The following is a 19,756-nucleotide window of genomic DNA, read 5'->3' on the forward strand; positions in this document are numbered from 1 at the left end:
TGTTATTCAAAGGCAGTATGAGAATATTTGAGGAAGACAACGAAAAAAATGATCCAGACACAGAAAATATTTATTAGTATTCATCAATAAGTCCATACTGTTGCTCAAACATTACACATTCATAATTTGTCAACATTAATTTGCTTTAAAAAAAAAAAAAAAAGATTCCCAGGTACTTGTGTACTCTTATAGCCAGTAGTTATGAAAGTAAGCGCTCATGAGCCAAAAGTGGTACCCGAAAATGGTGTACTACATCATAGATGTGTACCATGTCATTGCTCTGCTGTGTGTGCAACCTTACTAGCTGTCAATCAAATGGAGAAGCTCGGGACTAATTGCTTGGGGGCTGGCCCATGTAGGGGAAAGGGTTAGAAAAACAGTCTTTCAAACGAGGGATTTTTAATTGAGGTAAAAATAGTAATTCTGCTCATAGATTATCTCATGTTTATAAACGGGATGGTCAGAGGCCTTGAATGCTGATTGGCTGACAGCCATGGTATATCAGACTATATACCACAGGTATGAGAAAACATACATTTTTACTTCTCTAATTACATCGGTAACCAGTTCATAATAGCAATAAGGCATCTCAGGGAGGTTCATGGTATATGGCCAATATACCACGGCTAAGGGCTGTGTCCAGGCACTCCGCGTTGCGACGTGCCATATACCACACCCCCTCGTGCCTTATTGCTTAAACTAACTACACATTGACACATCCAGCCCATTTAACAAAAAAAAAACAGTTGTCAAAGTTCCGGAGCATGTCTTTGAGTGTAATTATACCATTTTTTGTGTGTGTAAATTTGGCTCATTTTCTGAAGCTAATTACTTCAAGCATAGACAGACATCGATATCCACAGCAATCCTGTCTTTTCACAATGTCAAGAGAAAGCCAAGTAGCAGCTCTCCCTCTAGCCAAGGATGATCACTTCCAAGTAACGACTGCAAAATAACGTCTCCCCCTCATCACACTATGAACACCTTCAATTTGAAGCAATTAATTTTCATTCTGAATTAAAAAATATATATATGTAGCGCCATAACTGAAATCAATTAACCTGTAGCGAAGAATCAAGATTCAGGGAGATTACTTTGAGATTGGCTTTTTTGTGTGAGTAGTCTAGTTAAACAGAAAACAAAAGATGATTTTGAAAAAGATTAAATATTTACACATCGTACGCCTAAATCTTAAGTAACTGAAGATACGGAGCCAGTCTCATCTACAGTGAGAGAAACACAACTATATGAAGGTCAAGGAACTACGACAGGAGAAATGCTTCCGGTAATGGAATAGACAAGTGCACGACGGGTTAAAGGAGTCCATAAGTCTGGTCTAAAGTAGTGCACTATATAGGGAATAGGGTTCTATAGAGCCCTGGTCTAAAGTAGTACACTATATAGGGAATAGGGTTCTATAGAGCCCTGGTCTAAAGTAGTACACTATATAGGGAATAGGGTTCTATAGAGCCCTGGTCTAAAGTAGTACACTATATAGGGAATAGGGTTCTATAGGGCCCTGACCTAAAGTAGTACACTATATAGGGAATAGGGTTCTATAGAGCCCTGGTCTAAAGTAGTGCACTATATAGGGAATAGGGTTCTATAGAGCCCTGGTCTAAAGTAGTACACTATATAGGGAATAGGGTTCTATAGAGCCCTGGTCTAAAGTAGTACACTATATAGGGAATAGGGTTCTATAGAGCCCTGGTCTAAAGTAGTACACTATATACGGAATAGGGTTCTATAGAGCCCTGATCTAAAGTAGTGCACTATATAGGGAATAGGGTTCTATAGAGCCCTGGTCTAAAGTAGTGCACTATATAGGGAATAGGGTTCTATAGAGCCCTGGTCTAAAGTAGTACACTATATAGGGAATAGGGTTCTATAGAGCCCTGGTCTAAAGTAGTACACTACATAGGGAATAGGGTTCTATAGAGCCCTGGTCTAAAGTAGTACACTATATAGGGAATAGGGTTCTATAGAGCCCTGGTCTAAAGTAGTACACTATATAGGGAATAGGGTTCTATAGAGCCCTGGTCTAAAGTAGTACACTATATAGGGAATAGGGTTCTATAGAGCCCTGGTCTAAAGTAGTACACTATATAGGGAATAGGGTTCTATAGAGCCCTGGTCTAAAGTAGTACACTATATAGGGAATAGGGTTCTATAGAGCCCTGGTCTAAAGTAGTGCACTATATAGGGAATAGGGTTCTATAGAGCCCTGATCTAAACTAGTGCACTATGTAGGGAATAGGGTTCCATAAGTCTCTGGTCTAAAGTAGTACACTATATAGGGAATAGGGTGCCATTTGGGACTCAGCCAATGACTGAGTGAAATGGTGGGTAGGCCTACAGATCTAGGACCAGCTTCCCCTCTAACCAATCCTAACCTTAGCCATTATTGGGAAAATGCTAAAAACTGACCCAATACTGAATATGACAGTATTCAGTAGGTCACGAAAAACAACTCGAGCCACACAGTCATTTCTGGAGACATGAACCAGTCTCTTGTACTAGCTAGCCACCAATAAAAGGCCAAGACCGACCAACACCAAGGTCAGCCGTGCCCAGTAGATCACCTGCTGGGTGGGACTGGTGTTGTCCGGTCCCCAGTAGATCACCTGCTGGGTGGGACTGGTGTTGTCCGGTCCCCAATGCTGCCACATGCCTCCAACAAGATCAACCCAGTTACTCAGTGTACGTTCTCTGCAGGTACAGTAACCACATCTATAGCGTTCAGCCTCCTCCATTTCTCATCTCTTTCCGCTACTGATAACCTAACCTTCATTTCTGCAGGTTTGTCTCATTGAGATAAGCATGTACACACCAACTGATAAGACCACGACAGGCGGAGGGAGTAGAATGGAAACTTCACCTCCCTGTTTGGGTACTGTACTGAAGGAAAGGAGACAAGGAAAGGAAGCTAGTGAGGACTATTGAGACGCAGCCCAGACACTTGTGTTAGAAGACACAAGTCTAAAAAAGGTGCCGCATGGTCAATCCGATGTCTGCAGCAGCAGAGTGAGAGAGTGAGTTTGTTTATTCAGGACCTCCCGGCCTCACCTACAGTCAACCAATCATGTCAATGCGGAGCCCTCCACATTGTTACAACATTTGAGAGGTGCACGGCGATGCGGTATGGAGCTTGAGTCGGCCTCTGCACGCCTCCGGAGCCTCGTCGCACCCTCCATATGGTCTCCACCATTTGATCAGATTCAGCATAAAATTGTCTTTAACTAATGGTTCTTCCCCTAGATCACTGTCAAAAATTACAGAAACATTCACAAAACTACCAGGTTTTCCTCCTGGTTGGAGGATTCTGGATTTCCTTCGGGTAATCTTTAAATTTATGGAAAACCTGGTAATTTTAGTTAACGGATTTTGCATACATAACCACAGATCTAGGATCAGATTCCCCTACCTCAATAAGATCTGATCCCAGATCTGAGTAGGGACAACCTGGTGAGGGACAACCAGACCTGGGTTCAAATAGTGCCAGCCAGGCAGGCTCAATCCATCCCAGATAAAGTCTTTGAATCAAGGCAGGACTGACGGGCCAATGTCTACTTCCTCCCACTGGCACCTCGCATTCTGGGTTTGAGTTTCTAGGATCAGCTTCCCCTGCGCCAATCCTAAACACATATCAGCATCTAGGGGAAGCTTCACCCTACACTGGCAGCTCAGACATACTGTTGTTTCTTGTGAGCCTGTGAGGCCAGGCCTTTGGCTTTCTCTTTAGCTACCAGAGCCGTCTCCCTGGCCCTCTCTGCAGCATGCTCAGCCAGGGTCCTGGAGGGGGTATCACCTGGAGGGGAGAGGAAACGTGGTGGTTAGAGGAGAGAGAGAGTAAACGTGGTGGTTAGAGAAGGGACTGGTTTCAGGGCCTGGTTTAGGCCTGGGACACCAGCCATTGTTCCCCTGTAATCAGGGCCTGGTTTAGACCTGGGACACCAGCCATTGTTCCACTGTAATCAGGGCCTGGTTTAGACCTGGGATACCAGCCATTGTTCCCCTGTAATCAGGGCCTGGTTTAGACCTGGGACACCAGCCATTGTTCCCCTGTAATCAGGGCCTGGTTTAGACCTGGGACACCAGCCATTGTTCCCCTGTAATCAGGGCCTGGTTTAGACCTGGGACACCAGCCATTGTTCCCCTGTAATCAGGGCCTGGTTTAGACCAGAAAAGCAGCAGACGTTTGAACCTCATAGGGTAAGAATGAAATGTAGTCGTTAGTTTAATATTATTGTAATTGATGAGAAGACGAGACTCCAGCATGTCTTGTTGCTATGAAAGATTCTAGCGAATAGTCCGTCCCTTTAATAGCACATTGAACTGTAAAACTAGAGTAGTAATAGCCCGTCCCTTTAACAGCACATTGAACTGTAAAACTAGAGTAGTAATAGCCCGTCCCTTTAACAGCACATTGAACTGTAAAACTAGAGTTGTAATAGCCCGTCCCTTTAATAGCACATTGAACTGTAAAACTAGAGTAGTAATAGCCCGTCCCTTTAATAGCACATTGAACTGTAAACTAGAGTAGTAATAGCCCGTCCCTTTAATAGCACATTGAACTGTAAAACTAGAGTAGTAATAGCCCGTCCCTTTAATAGCACATTGAACTGTAAACTAGAGTAGTAATAGCCCGTCCCTTTAATAGCACATTGAACTGTAAAACTAGAGTAGTAATAGCCCGTCCCTTTAATAGCACATTGAACTGTAAAACTAGAGTAGTAATAGCCCGTCCCTTTAATAGCACATTGAACTGTAAACTAGAGTAGCAATAGCCCGTCCCTTTAATAGCACATTGAACTGTAAACTAGAGTAGTAATAGCCCGTCCCTTTAATAACACATTGAACTGTAAAACTAGAGTAGTAATAGCCCGTCCCTTTAACAGCACATTGAACTGTAAAACTAGAGTAGTAATAGCCCGTCCCTTTAATAGCACATTGAACTGTAAAACTAGAGTAGTAATAGCCCGTCCCTTTAATAGCACATTGAACTGTAAACTAGAGTAGTAATAGCCCGTCCCTTTAATAGCACATTGAACTGTAAAACTAGAGTAGCAATAGCCCGTCCCTTTAATAGCACATTGAACTGTAAACTAGAGTAGCAATAGCCCGTCCCTTTAATAGCACATTGAACTGTAAACTAGAGTAGTAATAGTCCGTCCCTTTAATAGCACATTGAACTGTAAACTAGAGTAGTAATAGCCCGTCCCTTTAATAGCACATTGAACTGTAAACTAGAGTAGTAAAAGCCCGTCCCTTTAACAGCACATTGAACTGTAAAACTAGAGTAGTAATAGCCCGTCCCTTTAATAGCACATTGAACTGTAAACTAGAGTAGTAATAGCCTGTCCCTCACCTACAGCAGTTCATACATCTGATTCAACCGTTTCCACCCCAACACAGTCCCGTTTCCACCCCAACACAGTCCCGTTTCCACCCCAACACAGTCCCGTTTCCACCCCAACACAGTCCCGTTTCCACCCCAACACAGTCCCGTTTCCACCCCAACACAGTACCGCTAATAATAAGGAACTGAACTGATTGCACCACCTTATTTTACAGCGTAATAAAACGACTGGCCTCCATCTTACCTTGCATTTTGGCCAGGACGTATTCAAACCCTTTCATGGTCTTTGTAACACTGGTCTTGAACCGGGCAAGGCCAAATTCCTGTAAAATGAGGCCAGAGATTAATTAAAGTTATCACTAACAGGAATCTGTTTAGAGAGAAGAAGCTTCCTCACTAACACAGTCATACCATCACAACAAGACCATCACTCCCCATCAGTCATACCATCACTCCCCATCAGTCATACCATCACAACAAGACCATCACTCCCCATCAGTCATACCATCACTCCCCATCAGTCATACCATCACTCCCCATCAGTCATACCATCACTCCCCATCAGTCATACCATCACAACAAGACCATCACTCCCCATCAGTCATACCATCACAACAAGACCATCACTCCCCATCAGTCATACCATCACTCCCCATCAGTCATACCATCACTCCCCATCAGTCATACCATCACTCCCCATCAGTCATACCATCACAACAAGACCATCACTCCCCATCAGTCATACCATCACTCCCCATCAGTCATACCATCACAACAAGACCATCACTCCCCATCAGTCATACCATCACTCCCCATCAGTCATACCATCACTCCCCATCAGTCATACCATCACTCCCCATCAGTCATACCATCACAACAAGACCATCACTCCCCATCAGTCATACCATCACTCCCCATCAGTCATACCATCACTCCCCCATCAGTCATACCATCACAACAAGACCATCACTCCCCATCAGTCATACCATCACTCCCCATCAGTCATGCCATCACTCCCCATCAGTCATACCATCACAACAAGACCATCACTCCCCATCAGTCATACCATCACTCCCCATCAGTCATACCATCACAACAAGACCATCACTCCCCATCAGTCATACCATCACAACAAGACCATCACTCCCCATCAGTCATACCATCACAACAAGACCATCACTCCCCATCAGTCATACCATCACAACAAGACCATCACTCCCCATCAGTCATACCATCACTCCCCATCAGTCATACCATCACTCCCCATCAGTCATACCATCACAACAAGACCATTACTCCCCCATCAGTCATACCATTACTCCCCCATCAGTCATACCATCACAACAAGACAATCACTCCCCCTTCAGTCATACCATCACAACAAGACAATCACTCCCCATCACAACAAGACCACCACTCCCCATCAGTCATACCATCACTCCCCATCAGTCATACCATCACTCCCCATCAGTCATACCATCACTCCCCCATCAGTCATACCATCACTCCCCATCAGTCATACCATCACTCCCCATCAGTCATACCATCACTCCCCATCAGTCATGCCATCACTCCCCATCAGTCATACCATCACTCCCCATCAGTCATACCATCACAACAAGACCATCACTCCCCATCAGTCATACCATCACTCCCCATCAGTCATACCATCACAACAAGACCATCACTCCCCATCAGTCATACCATCACTCCCCATCAGTCATACCATCACTCCCCATCAGTCATACCATCACTCCCCATCAGTCATACCATCACAACAAGACCATTACTCCCCCATCAGTCATACCATTACTCCCCCATCAGTCATACCATCACAACAAGACAATCACTCCCCCTTCAGTCATACCATCACAACAAGACCATCACTCCCCATCAGTCATGCCATCACTCCCCATCAGTCATACCATCACAACAAGACCATCACTCCCCATCAGTCATACCATCACTCCCCCATCAGTCATACCATCACAACAAGACCATCACTCCCCATCAGTCATACCATCACAACAAGACCATCACTCCCCATCAGTCATACCATCACAACAAGACCATCACTCCCCATCAGTCATACCATCACAACAAGACCATCACTCCCCATCAGTCATACCATCACTCCCCATCAGTCATGCCATCACTCCCCATCAGTCATGCCATCACTCCCCATCAGTCATGCCATCACAACAAGACCATCACTCCCCATCACAACAAGACCATCACTCCCCATCAGTCATACCATCACTCCCCATCAGTCATACCATCAAAACAAGACCATCACTCCCCATCAGTCATACCATCACTCCCCATCAGTCATACCATCAAAACAAGACCATCACTCCCCATCAGTCATACCATCACAACAAGACCATCACTCCCCATCAGTCATACCATCACAACAAGACCATCACTCCCCATCAGTCATACCATCACAACAAGACCATCACTCCCCATCAGTCATACCATCACTCCCCATCAGTCATACCATCACTCCCCATCAGTCATACCATCACTCCCCATCAGTCATACCATCACTCCCCATCAGTCATACCATCACTCCCCATCAGTCATACCATCACTCCCCATCAGTCATACCATCACTCCCCATCAGTCATGCCATCACTCCCCATCAGTCATACCATCACTCCCCATCAGTCATACCATCACTCCCCATCAGTCATGCCATCACTCCCCATCAGTCATACCATCACAACAAGACCATCACTCCCCATCAGTCATACCATCACTCCCCCATCAGTCATACCATCACAACAAGACCATCACTCCCCATCAGTCATACCATCACAACAAGACCATCACTCCCCATCAGTCATACCATCACAACAAGACCATCACTCCCCATCAGTCATACCATCACAACAAGACCATCACTCCCCATCAGTCATACCATCACTCCCCATCAGTCATGCCATCACTCCCCATCAGTCATGCCATCACTCCCCATCAGTCATACCATCACAACAAGACCATCACTCCCCATCAGTCATGCCATCACAACAAGACCATCACTCCACATCAGTCATACCATCACAACAAAACCATCACTCCCCATCAGTCATACCATCACAACAAGACCATCACTCCCCATCAGTCACACCATCACAACAAGAAAATCACTCCCCCATCAGTCATACCATCACAACAAGACCATCACTCCCCATCAGTCATACCATCACAACAAGACCATCACTCCCCATCAGTCACACCATCACAACAAGAAAATCACTCCCCATCAGTCACACCATCACAACAAGAAAATCACTCCCCCATCAGTCATACCATCACAACAAGACCATCACTCCCCATCAGTCATACCATCACAACAAGACCATCACTCCCCCATCAGTCATACCATCACAACAAGACCATCACTCCCCATCAGTCATGCCATCACTCCCCATCAGTCATGCCATCACTCCCCATCAGTCATGCCATCACAACAAGACCATCACTCCCCATCAGTCATGCCATCACAACAAGACCATCACTCCACATCAGTCATACCATCACAACAAAACCATCACTCCCCATCAGTCATACCATCACAACAAGACCATCACTCCCCATCAGTCATACCATCACAACAAGACCATCACTCCCCATCAGTCACACCATCACAACAAGAAAATCACTCCCCCATCAGTCATACCATCACAACAAGACCATCACTCCCCATCAGTCATACCATCACTCCCCATCAGTAATAACATCACAACAAGACCATCACTCCCCATCAGTCATACCATCACAACAAGATCACTCCCCATCAGTCATACCATCACTCCCCATCAGTCATACCATCACTCCCCCGTCAGTCATACCATCACTCCCCCATCAGTCATACCATCACAACAAGACCATCACTCCCCATCAGTCATACCATCACAACAAGACCATCACTCCCCATCAGTCATACCATCACAACAAGACCATCACTCCCCATCAGTCATACCATCACAACAAGACCATCACTCCCCATCAGTCATACCATCACAACAAGACCATCACTCCCCATCAGTCACACCATCACAACAAGAAAATCACTCCCCCATCAGTCATACCATCACAACAAGACCATCACTCCCCATCAGTCATACCATCACTCCCCATCAGTAATAACATCACAACAAGACCATCACTCCCCATCAGTCATACCATCACTCCCCATCAGTCATACCATCACAACAAGACCATCACTCCCCATCAGTCATGCCATCACTCCCCATCAGTCATGCCATCACTCCCCATCAGTCATGCCATCACAACAAGACCATCACTCCCCATCAGTCATGCCATCACAACAAGACCATCACTCCCCATCAGTCATACCATCACAACAAGATCACTCCCCATCAGTCATACCATCACTCCCCATCAGTCATACCATCACTCCCCATCAGTCATACCATCACTCCCCATCAGTCATACCATCACTCCCCCATCACAACAAGACCATCACTCCCCATCAATCATCAGACGGCTCCAAACTATAGACGGCTAGACACTATAGACGGCTAGACACTATAGACGGCTCCACACTATAGACGGCTCCACACTATAGACGGCTCCACACTATAGACGGCTCCACACTATAGACGGCTCCACACTATAGACGGCTCCACACTATAGACGGCTCCACACTATAGACGGCTAGACACTATAGACGGCTCCAAACTATAGACGGCTAGACACTATAGACGGCTAGACACTATAGACGGCTCCTCCGCACTATAGACGGCTCCGCACCGGCTACTATAGACGGCTCCTATAGACACACTATAGACGGCTCCACACTATAGACACACTATAGACGGCTCCAGACACACTATAGACGGCTCCACACTATAGACGGCTAGACACTATAGACGGCTCCACACTATAGACGCACTATAGACGGCTCCACACTATAGACGGCTCCACACTATAGACGGCTCCACACTATAGACGGCTCCGCACTATAGACGGCTAGACACTATAGACGGCTAGACACTATAGACGGCTCCGCACTATAGACGGCTAGACACTATAGACGGCTCCACACTATAGACGGCTCCACACTATAGACGGCTAGACACTATAGACGGCTCCGCACTATAGACGGCTAGACACTATAGACGGCTTCACACTATAGACGGCTCCACACTATAGACGGCTAGACACTATAGACGGCTAGACACTATAGACGGCTAGACACTATAGACGGCTAGACACTATAGACGGCTAGACACTATAGACGGCTAGACACTATAGACGGCTCCACACTATAGACGGCTAGACACTATAGACGGCTAGACACTGTAGACGGCTAGACACTATAGACGGCTCCACACTATAGACGGCTCCACACTATAGACGGCTCCACACTATAGACGGCTAGACACTATAGACGGCTCCACACTATAGACGGCTAGACACTATAGACGGCTCCACACTATAGACGGCTAGACACTATAGACGGCTCCACACTATAGACGGCTCCACACTATAGACGGCTCCACACTATAGACGGCTCCACACTATAGACGGCTAGACACTATAGACGGCTCCGCACTATAGACGGCTAGACACTATAGACGGCTCCGCACTATAGACGGCTAGACACTATAGACGGCTCCGCACTATAGACGGCTCGACACTATAGACGGCTCGACACTATAGACGGCTCGACACTATAGACGGCTCGACACTATAGACGGCTCCACACTATAGACGGCTCCACACTATAGACGGCTCCACACTATAGACGGCTCCACACTATAGACGGCTCCACACTATAGACGGCTCCACACTATAGACGGCTCCACACTATAGACGGCTCCACACTATAGACGGCTCCACACTATAGACGGCTCCACACTATAGACGGCTCCACACTATAGACGGCTCCACACTATAGACGGCTCCACACTATAGACGGCTCCACACTATAGACGGCTCCACACTATAGACGGCTCCACACTATAGACGGCTCCACACTATAGACGGCTAGACACTATAGACGGCTTCACACTATAGACGGCTAGACACTATAGACGGCTCCGCACTATAGACGGCTAGACACTATAGACGGCTAGACACTATAGACGGCTAGACACTATAGACGGCTAGACACTATAGACGGCTAGACACTATAGACGGCTCCACACTATAGACGGCTCCACACTATAGACGGCTAGACACTATAGACGGCTCCACACTATAGACGGCTCCACACTATAGACGGCTCCACACTATAGACGGCTAGACACTATAGACGGCTCCACACTATAGACGGCTAGACACTATAGACGGCTCCACACTATAGACGGCTAGACACTATAGACGGCTAGACACTATAGACGGCTCCACACTATAGACGGCTCCACACTATAGACGGCTCCAGACTATAGACGGCTCCACACTATAGACGGCTAGACACTATAGACGGCTAGACACTATAGACGGCTCCACACTATAGACGGCCAGACACTATAGACTGCCAGACACTATAGACTGCCAGACACTATAGACGGCTCCACACTATAGACGGCTAGACACTATAGACGGCTCCACACTATAGACGGCTAGACACTATAGACGGCTCCACACTATAGACGGCTAGACACTATAGACGGCTAGACACTATAGACGGCTCCACACTATAGACGGCTCCACACTATAGACGGCTCCATACTATAGACGGCTCCACACTATAGACGGCTAGACACTATAGACGGCTAGACACTATAGACGGCTAGACACTATAGACGGCTCCACACTATAGACGGCCAGACACTATAGACTGCCAGACACTATAGACTGCCAGACACTATAGACGGCTCCACACTATAGATGGCTCCACACTATAGACGGCTAGACACTATAGACGGCTTCACACTATAGACGGCTAGACACTATAGACGGCTAGACACTATAGACGGCTAGACACTATAGACGGCTAGACACTATAGACGGCTCCACACTATAGACGGCTAGACACTATAGACGGCTAGACACTATAGACGGCTAGACACTATAGACGGCTAGACACTATAGACGGCTAGACACTATAGACGGCTAGACACTATAGACGGCTCCACACTATAGACGGCTCCACACTATAGACGGCTCCACACTATAGACGGCTAGACACTATAGACGGCTAGACACTATAGACGGCTAGACACTATAGACGGCTCCACACTATAGACGGCTAGACACTATAGACGGCTCCACACTATAGACGGCTAGACACTATAGACGGCTCCGCACTATAGACGGCTAGACACTATAGACGGCTCCACACTATAGACGGCTCGACACTATAGACGGCTCGACACTATAGACGGCTCGACACTATAGACGGCTCGACACTATAGACGGCTCGACACTATAGACGGCTCCACACTATAGACGGCTCCACACTATAGACGGCTCCACACTATAGACGGCTCCACACTATAGACGGCTCCACACTATAGACGGCTCCACACTATAGACGGCTCCACACTATAGACGGCTCCACACTATAGACGGCTCCACACTATAGACGGCTCCACACTATAGACGGCTAGACACTATAGACGGCTCCACACTATAGACGGCTCCACACTATAGACGGCTCCACACTATAGACGGCTCCACACTATAGACGGCTCCACACTATAGACGGCTCCACACTATAGACGGCTCCACACTATAGACGGCTAGACACTATAGACGGCTCCGCACTATAGACGGCTAGACACTATAGACGGCTAGACACTATAGACGGCTAGACACTATAGACGGCTAGACACTATAGACGGCTAGACACTATAGACGGCTCCACACTATAGACGGCTCCACACTATAGACGGCTAGACACTATAGACGGCTCCACACTATAGACGGCTCCACACTATAGACGGCTCCACACTATAGACGGCTAGACACTATAGACGGCTCCACACTATAGACGGCTAGACACTATAGACGGCTCCACACTATAGACGGCTAGACACTATAGACGGCTCCACACTATAGACGGCTCCACACTATAGACGGCTAGACACTATAGACACCTAGACACTATAGACGGCTAGACACTATAGACGGCTAGACACTATAGACGGCTCCACACTATAGACGGCTCCACACTATAGACGGCTAGACACTATAGACGGCTCCACACTATAGACGGCTCCGCACTATAGACGGCTCCACACTATAGACGGCTAGACACTATAGACGGCTCCACACTATAGACGGCTCCACACTATAGACGGCTAGACACTATAGACGGCTCCACACTATAGACGGCTAGACACTATAGACGGCTCCACACTATAGACGGCTAGACACTATAGACACCTAGACACTATAGACACCTAGACACTATAGACGGCTCCACACTATAGACGGCTCCACACTATAGACGGCTCCACACTATAGACGGCTAGACACTATAGACGGCTCCACACTATAGACGGCTCCACACTATAGACGGCTCCACACTATAGACGGCTCCACACTATAGACGGCTCCACACTATAGACGGCTCCACACTATAGACGGCTCCACACTATAGACGGCTAGACACTATAGACGGCTCCACACTATAGACGGCTAGACACTATAGACGGCTCCACACTATAGACGGCTAGACACTATAGACGGCTCCACACTATAGACGGCTAGACACTATAGACGGCTAGACACTATAGACGGCTCCACACTATAGACGGCTCCACACTATAGACGGCTCCACACTATAGACGGCTCCACACTATAGACGGCTCCACACTATAGACGGCTAGACACTATAGACGGCTAGACACTATAGACACTATAGACACTATAGACGGCTCCACACTATAGACGGCTCCACACTATAGACGGCTAGACACTATAGACGGCTAGACACTATAGACGGCTCCACACTATAGACGGCTCCACACTATAGACGGCTCCACACTATAGACGGCTAGACACTATAGACGGCTCCACACTATAGACGGCTCCATACTATAGATGGCTAGATAGATGGTGGTAGAAAGATTGTCAAGTCAGGGCTTTCTAGGGACCCCACCATTCCAGTACCACTGGAAGGGTGTGGATATGGTTTCCACTGGCCTGGATAACACACACACACACCTGTATAGCTCTGGAGAGCCCGTAGAGGTTAGACGAGATCCAGGCCTCTCTGTTAATCTCCGTCCAGCTGGTGTTGTCAGGGTTAATTCTGTACTCACAACGCTCCTCCACGGACTGACAGGGGAATCAAAACATAGACCTTATTATGATAGCATATACAGCCCATGGAGTCTTATAATGTGATTTAACAACTGGAGTAGGAGATGTGGAGTAGTATCACGAGCTGGTCTTCATAGTGACTTCCCACCAGAGAAATACGGATCAAATTCAAATAGATTCAGATTGAAAGATGAAGATTTGTGTTGGCTCCCTGAGCGAATGCCTAGGCTTTAGCTCAGCGGGCTAACACAGTCACAGACCAACATGAGACCCACGTTCAATCCCCAGTCGGTCACACATACCATCATGCGTGCGTGGCTGATGTTCCAAGTCAGCGTTGTCATGGTTCTGTTCTGGGGGTCCACAATGGAATCCTCGATGATGTAGGCGTGCCTGGCCATGGTAACCGGCAGGTACTTCTCCATCCAGCGAGGGGCGCGGTTAGTTTTGGTCAGCAGTCGCCTAGAGACCAGACGGTTACCGGGAGTTACTTCCCTGAAGATGATGTCCTCCGTTAGGACATGGTTACTGTGGGAAGAGAAGAGATGACAATTGTAAAAACAGTATCAGAGACTTTGGGGAGAGAGGAGATGAGAGTTTATTGTAATATTGTATTACTGTTAGAGACATGCTGGGGAGAGAGCAGATGAGATGGGTGAATTAGGTTGGATTCAGAGAGACTTTCCAGCTTCAAGGGATACTGCAAGATTATAGGTCACAACGATGTCTATACGTCTCTATGCTACAACGTTGCAATGCCTACGCGTCTCTCTTACCTGTAGGGGTTGGGGGGTAATCTTTCTTACCTGTAGGGGGTTGGGGGGGTAATCTTTCTTACCTGTAGGGGGTTGGGGGGTAATCTTTCTTACCTGTAGGGGTTGGGGGTAATCTTTCTTACCTGTAGGGGTTGGGGGGGGGGGGGGTGATCTTTCTTACCTGTAGGGGGGTGATCTTTCTTACCTGTAGGGGTTGGGGGGTAGTCTTTCTTACCTGTAGGGGTTGGGGGGTAGTCTTTCTTACCTGTAGGGGTTGGGGGGGGTGATCTTTCTTACCTGTAGGGGTTGGGGGGGGTAATCTTTCTTACCTGTAGGGGTTGGGGGGGGGAGTAATCTTTCTTACCTGTAGAGGTTGGGGGATAATCTTTCTTACCTGTAGAGGTTGGGGGATAATCTTTCTTACCTGTAGGGGGTTGGGGGGTAATCTTTCTTACCTGTAGGGGTTGGGGGGTAATCTTTCTTACCTGTAGGGGTTGGGGGGTAATCTTTCTTACCTGTAGGGGTTGGGGGGTAGTCTTTCTTACCTGTAGGGGTTGGGGGGTAGTCTTTCTTACCTGTAGGGGTTGGGGGGGTGATCTTTCTTACCTGTAGGGGTTGGGGGGGGAGTAATCTTTCTTACCTGTAGGGGTTGGGGGGGGTAATCTTTCTTACCTGTAGAGGTTGGGGGATAATCTTTCTTACCTGTAGAGGTTGGGGGATAATCTTTCTTACCTGTAGGGGGTTGGGGGGTAGTCTTTCTTACCTGTAGGGGTTGGGGGTAGTCTTTCTTACCTGTAGGGGTTGGGGGGGGGGGTAGTCTGTCTTACCTGTAGGGGTTGGGGGGTAGTCTTTCTTACCTGTAGGGGTTGGGGGGTAGTCTGTCTTACCTGTAGGGGTTGGGGGTAGTCTTTCTTACCTGTAGGGGTTGGGGGGTAGGCTGTCTTACCTGTAGGGGTTGGGGGGTAGTCTTTCTTACCTGTAGGGGTTGGGGGTAGTCTTTCTTACCTGTAGGGGTTGGGGGGGGGGGGGGTAGTCTGTCTTACCTGTAGGGGTTGGGGGGTTGGGGGATAATCTTTCTTACCTGTAGGGGTTGGGGGGTAGTCTGTCTTACCTGTAGGGGTTGGGGGTAGTCTTTCTTACCTGTAGGGGTTGGGGGTAGTCTTTCTTACCTGTAGGGGTTGGGGGGTAGTCTGTCTTACCTGTAGGGGTTGGGGGGGGGGGGGGTAGTCTGTCTTACCTGTAGGGGTTGGGGGATAATCTTCCTTACCTGTAGGGGTTGGGGAGGGGGGTAGTCTTTCTTACCTGTAGGGGTTGGGGGGTAATCTTTCTTACCTGTAGGGGTTGGGGGTAATCTTTCTTACCTGTAGGGGGTTGGGGGATAATCTTTCTTACCTGTAGGGGTTGGGGGGGTAATCTTTCTTACCTGTAGGGGTTGGGGGTAGTCTTTCTTACCTGTAGGGGTTGGGGGGTAGTCTGTCTTACCTGTAGGGGTTGGGGGATAATCTTCCTTACCTGTAGGGGTTGGGGAGGGGGGTAGTCTTTCTTACCTGTAGGGGTTGGGGGTAGTCTGTCTTACCTGTAGGGGTTGGGGGGTAATCTTTCTTACCTGTAGGGGTTGGGGGTAGTATTTCTTACCTGTAGGGGTTGGGGGCAATCTTTCTTACCTGTAGGGGTTGGGGGTAATCTTTCTTACCTGTAGGGGTTGGGGGGGTAATCTTTCTTACATGTAGGGGTTGGGGGGGTAATCTTTCTTACCTGTAGGGGTTGGGGGGTAATCTTTCTTACCTGTAGGGGTTGGGGGGTAACCTTTCTTACCTGTAGGGGTTGGGGTATCGCTCCCAGAAAGCGATGCAAACTTGGTCCCAGGAACTTTTCAGATGACCCACGCAGGCAAAGTACTTCACCATTGTTCCCGAAAAATGATGACTTCATATGTAACTTACACTTTGGCAAATACCTGCTAGAAGAACAGGACACGTGAGTAAACTCAAATTAGCTCGTACGTTATCAATTGCATGCACGCTCGCCCAATCAATCGTGAAATTAGAAGGCTGCACTAAAAAATAAACGAAACTCCTAGATAAAGCATAGGAAGTGGAATGGTATGTTTTAAATGACAGCTGTCAATCAAATGTAGTGAAATTAAATCAGTAACGTGCGCACTAGTCACAGCTAACGTTTACCTGTTCATAATATAGCTATATTTATGTCCATATATACCGCTCGATATGCAACGTATTTCTTCTAAGAACATCGTTAGTGACAGTTTGACAGGTAATACAAACTGAAATCTAAAAACTGAAATGGTCACGTCCGCACGCAGTCCCTCGAGTCTTCCTAGAATGCTAAGATAAAGATCTAGCTAGCTAGCTTAGCATTGCGTGGGAGTCAACGCCATGAATTAATTAACTACATAATTTGACCGATTTTCATGAAGAAGAAGAAATAATAATAATAATAATGATGATTACCTCGTTGGCAACACCATTTACAGCGGAGATAAGTGCATTTTCTACTACTTTTAGAAGAATGTAGCTTGCAGCTACATGACAAACTGACTTGGGCGGAAAGTCAGCAACAACGACATATCCGGTGCGAGGAGGGTAAGGAAGGAAGAGGCGTCGCGAGAGAAAAAGAAAAAAGGAAGAGGCGTCGCGAGAGGTATAACTGACTCCAAAAATCTGTCTTTCTCCAACAGGCGGCGTTGTTTCGGGGGAGAGACGATGGTGCAAGCGAAGAAGAAGCTTGAATCTGATGGCGGAGGAAATAAGGATGAATTGACTTTTGTCCCCAAAAGGATGGAAAAATAAGTACAATTATTTTGGGAAAGGAATCCACATTATATCAATTGAAATACAGACATTAGTTTATTTTTTTCTAATTTCTTTGTGGAATCCCTCTGGCTGTTATGTTTATGTTTTGCATGTTACTGTAATAAAAATGAAATAACAAAATATTATTTTGGGAAAGGAAACGTTTTAGTATTGGTATTACCCCAATGTATTGGTATTACCCCAATCCCTCTGGCTGTTATGTTTATGTTTTTAAGGAATATGACCCTTGCTATAGGGCAGGAATATGACCCATTATAGGACAGGAATATGACCCGTTATAGGGCAGGAATATGACCCGTTATAGGGCAGGAATATGACCCGTTATAGGGCAGGAATATGACCCGTTATAGGGCAGGAATATGACCCTTGTTACAGGGCAGGAATATGACCCGTTATAGGGCAGGAATATGACCCGTTATAGGGCAGGAATATGACCCGTTATAGGGCAGGAATATGACCCTTGCTATAGGGCAGGAATATGACCCATTATAGGGCAGGAATATGACCCATTATAGGACAGGAATATGACCCGTTATAGGGCAGGAATATGACCCGTTATAGGGCAGGAATATGACCCGTTATAGGGCAGGAATATGACCCGTTATAGGGCAGGAATATGACCCGTTATAGGGCAGGAATATGACCCGTTATAGGGCAGGAATATGACCCGTTATAGGGCAGGAATATGACCCGTTATAGAGCAGGAATATGACCCGTTATAGGGCAGGAATATGACCCTTGTTATAGGGCAGGAATATGACCCGTTATAGGGCAGGAATATGACCCTTGTTATAGGGCAGGAATATGACCCGTTATAGGGCAGGAATATGACCCTTGTTATAGGGCAGGAATATTACCCTAGTTATAGGGCAGGAATATGACCCTTGTTATAGAGCAGGAATATGACCCGTTATAGGGCAGGAATATGACCCGTTATAGGGCAGGAATATGACCCGTTATAGGGCAGGAATATGACCCTTGTTATAGGGCAGGAATATGACCCGTTATAGGGCAGGAATATGACCCTTGTTATAGGGCAGGAATATGACCCGTTATAGGGCAGGAATATGACCCTTGTTGTAGGGCAGGAATATGACCCTTGTTATAGGGCAGGAATATGACCCTTGTTATAGAGCAGGAATATGACCCGTTATAGGGCAGGAATATGACCCTTGTTATAGGGCAGGAATATGACCCGTTATAGGGCAGGAATATGACCCTTGTTATAGGGCAGGAATATGACCCGTTATAGGGCAGGAATATGACCCTTGTTATAGGGCAGGAATATTACCCTAGTTATAGGGCAGGAATATGACCCTAGTTATAGGGCAGGAATATTACCCTAGTTATAGGGCAGGAATATGACCCTTGTTATAGGGCAGGAATATGACCCGTTATAGGGCAGGAATATGACCCTTGTTGTAGGGCAGGAATATGACCCGTTATAGGGCAGGAATATGACCCTTGTTGTAGGGCAGGAATATGACCCTTGTTATAGGGCAGGAATATGACCCTTGTTATAGAGCAGGAATATGACCCGTTATAGGGCAGGAATATGA

The 19,756-nt window shown here is 47.0% G+C and overlaps 1 protein-coding gene across 2 annotated transcripts; it reads right to left on the reverse strand.

The window, feature by feature from the left end:
- Positions 1 to 52: 52 nt before the first annotated feature.
- Positions 53 to 17,972, reverse strand: LOC135545407 (PRELI domain-containing protein 1, mitochondrial-like). 2 transcript variants are annotated; one of them, XM_064973013.1, is made up of 6 exons: positions 17,835 to 17,972; positions 17,179 to 17,320; positions 14,911 to 15,136; positions 14,510 to 14,623; positions 5,604 to 5,682; positions 53 to 3,808 (listed from the first exon to the last, which is right to left on the reverse strand). In XM_064973013.1, the coding sequence occupies exons 2-6, from the start codon at positions 17,268 to 17,270 to the stop codon at positions 3,684 to 3,686; spliced, it is 636 nt and encodes a 211-aa protein (XP_064829085.1). In that variant the 5' UTR covers positions 17,271 to 17,320; positions 17,835 to 17,972; the 3' UTR covers positions 53 to 3,683. The 2 variants fall into 2 exon arrangements, with proteins under 2 accessions (XP_064829085.1, XP_064829084.1); XM_064973012.1 differs by having other exon boundaries at positions 17,179 to 17,323; positions 17,835 to 17,970.
- Between the last annotated feature and the right edge of the window lie 1,784 nt (positions 17,973 to 19,756).

The sequence above is a fragment of the Oncorhynchus masou genome, chromosome 9, assembly GCF_036934945.1.
Source record: "Oncorhynchus masou masou isolate Uvic2021 chromosome 9, UVic_Omas_1.1, whole genome shotgun sequence".
Classification (NCBI taxonomy): Eukaryota; Metazoa; Chordata; class Actinopteri; order Salmoniformes; family Salmonidae; genus Oncorhynchus; species Oncorhynchus masou.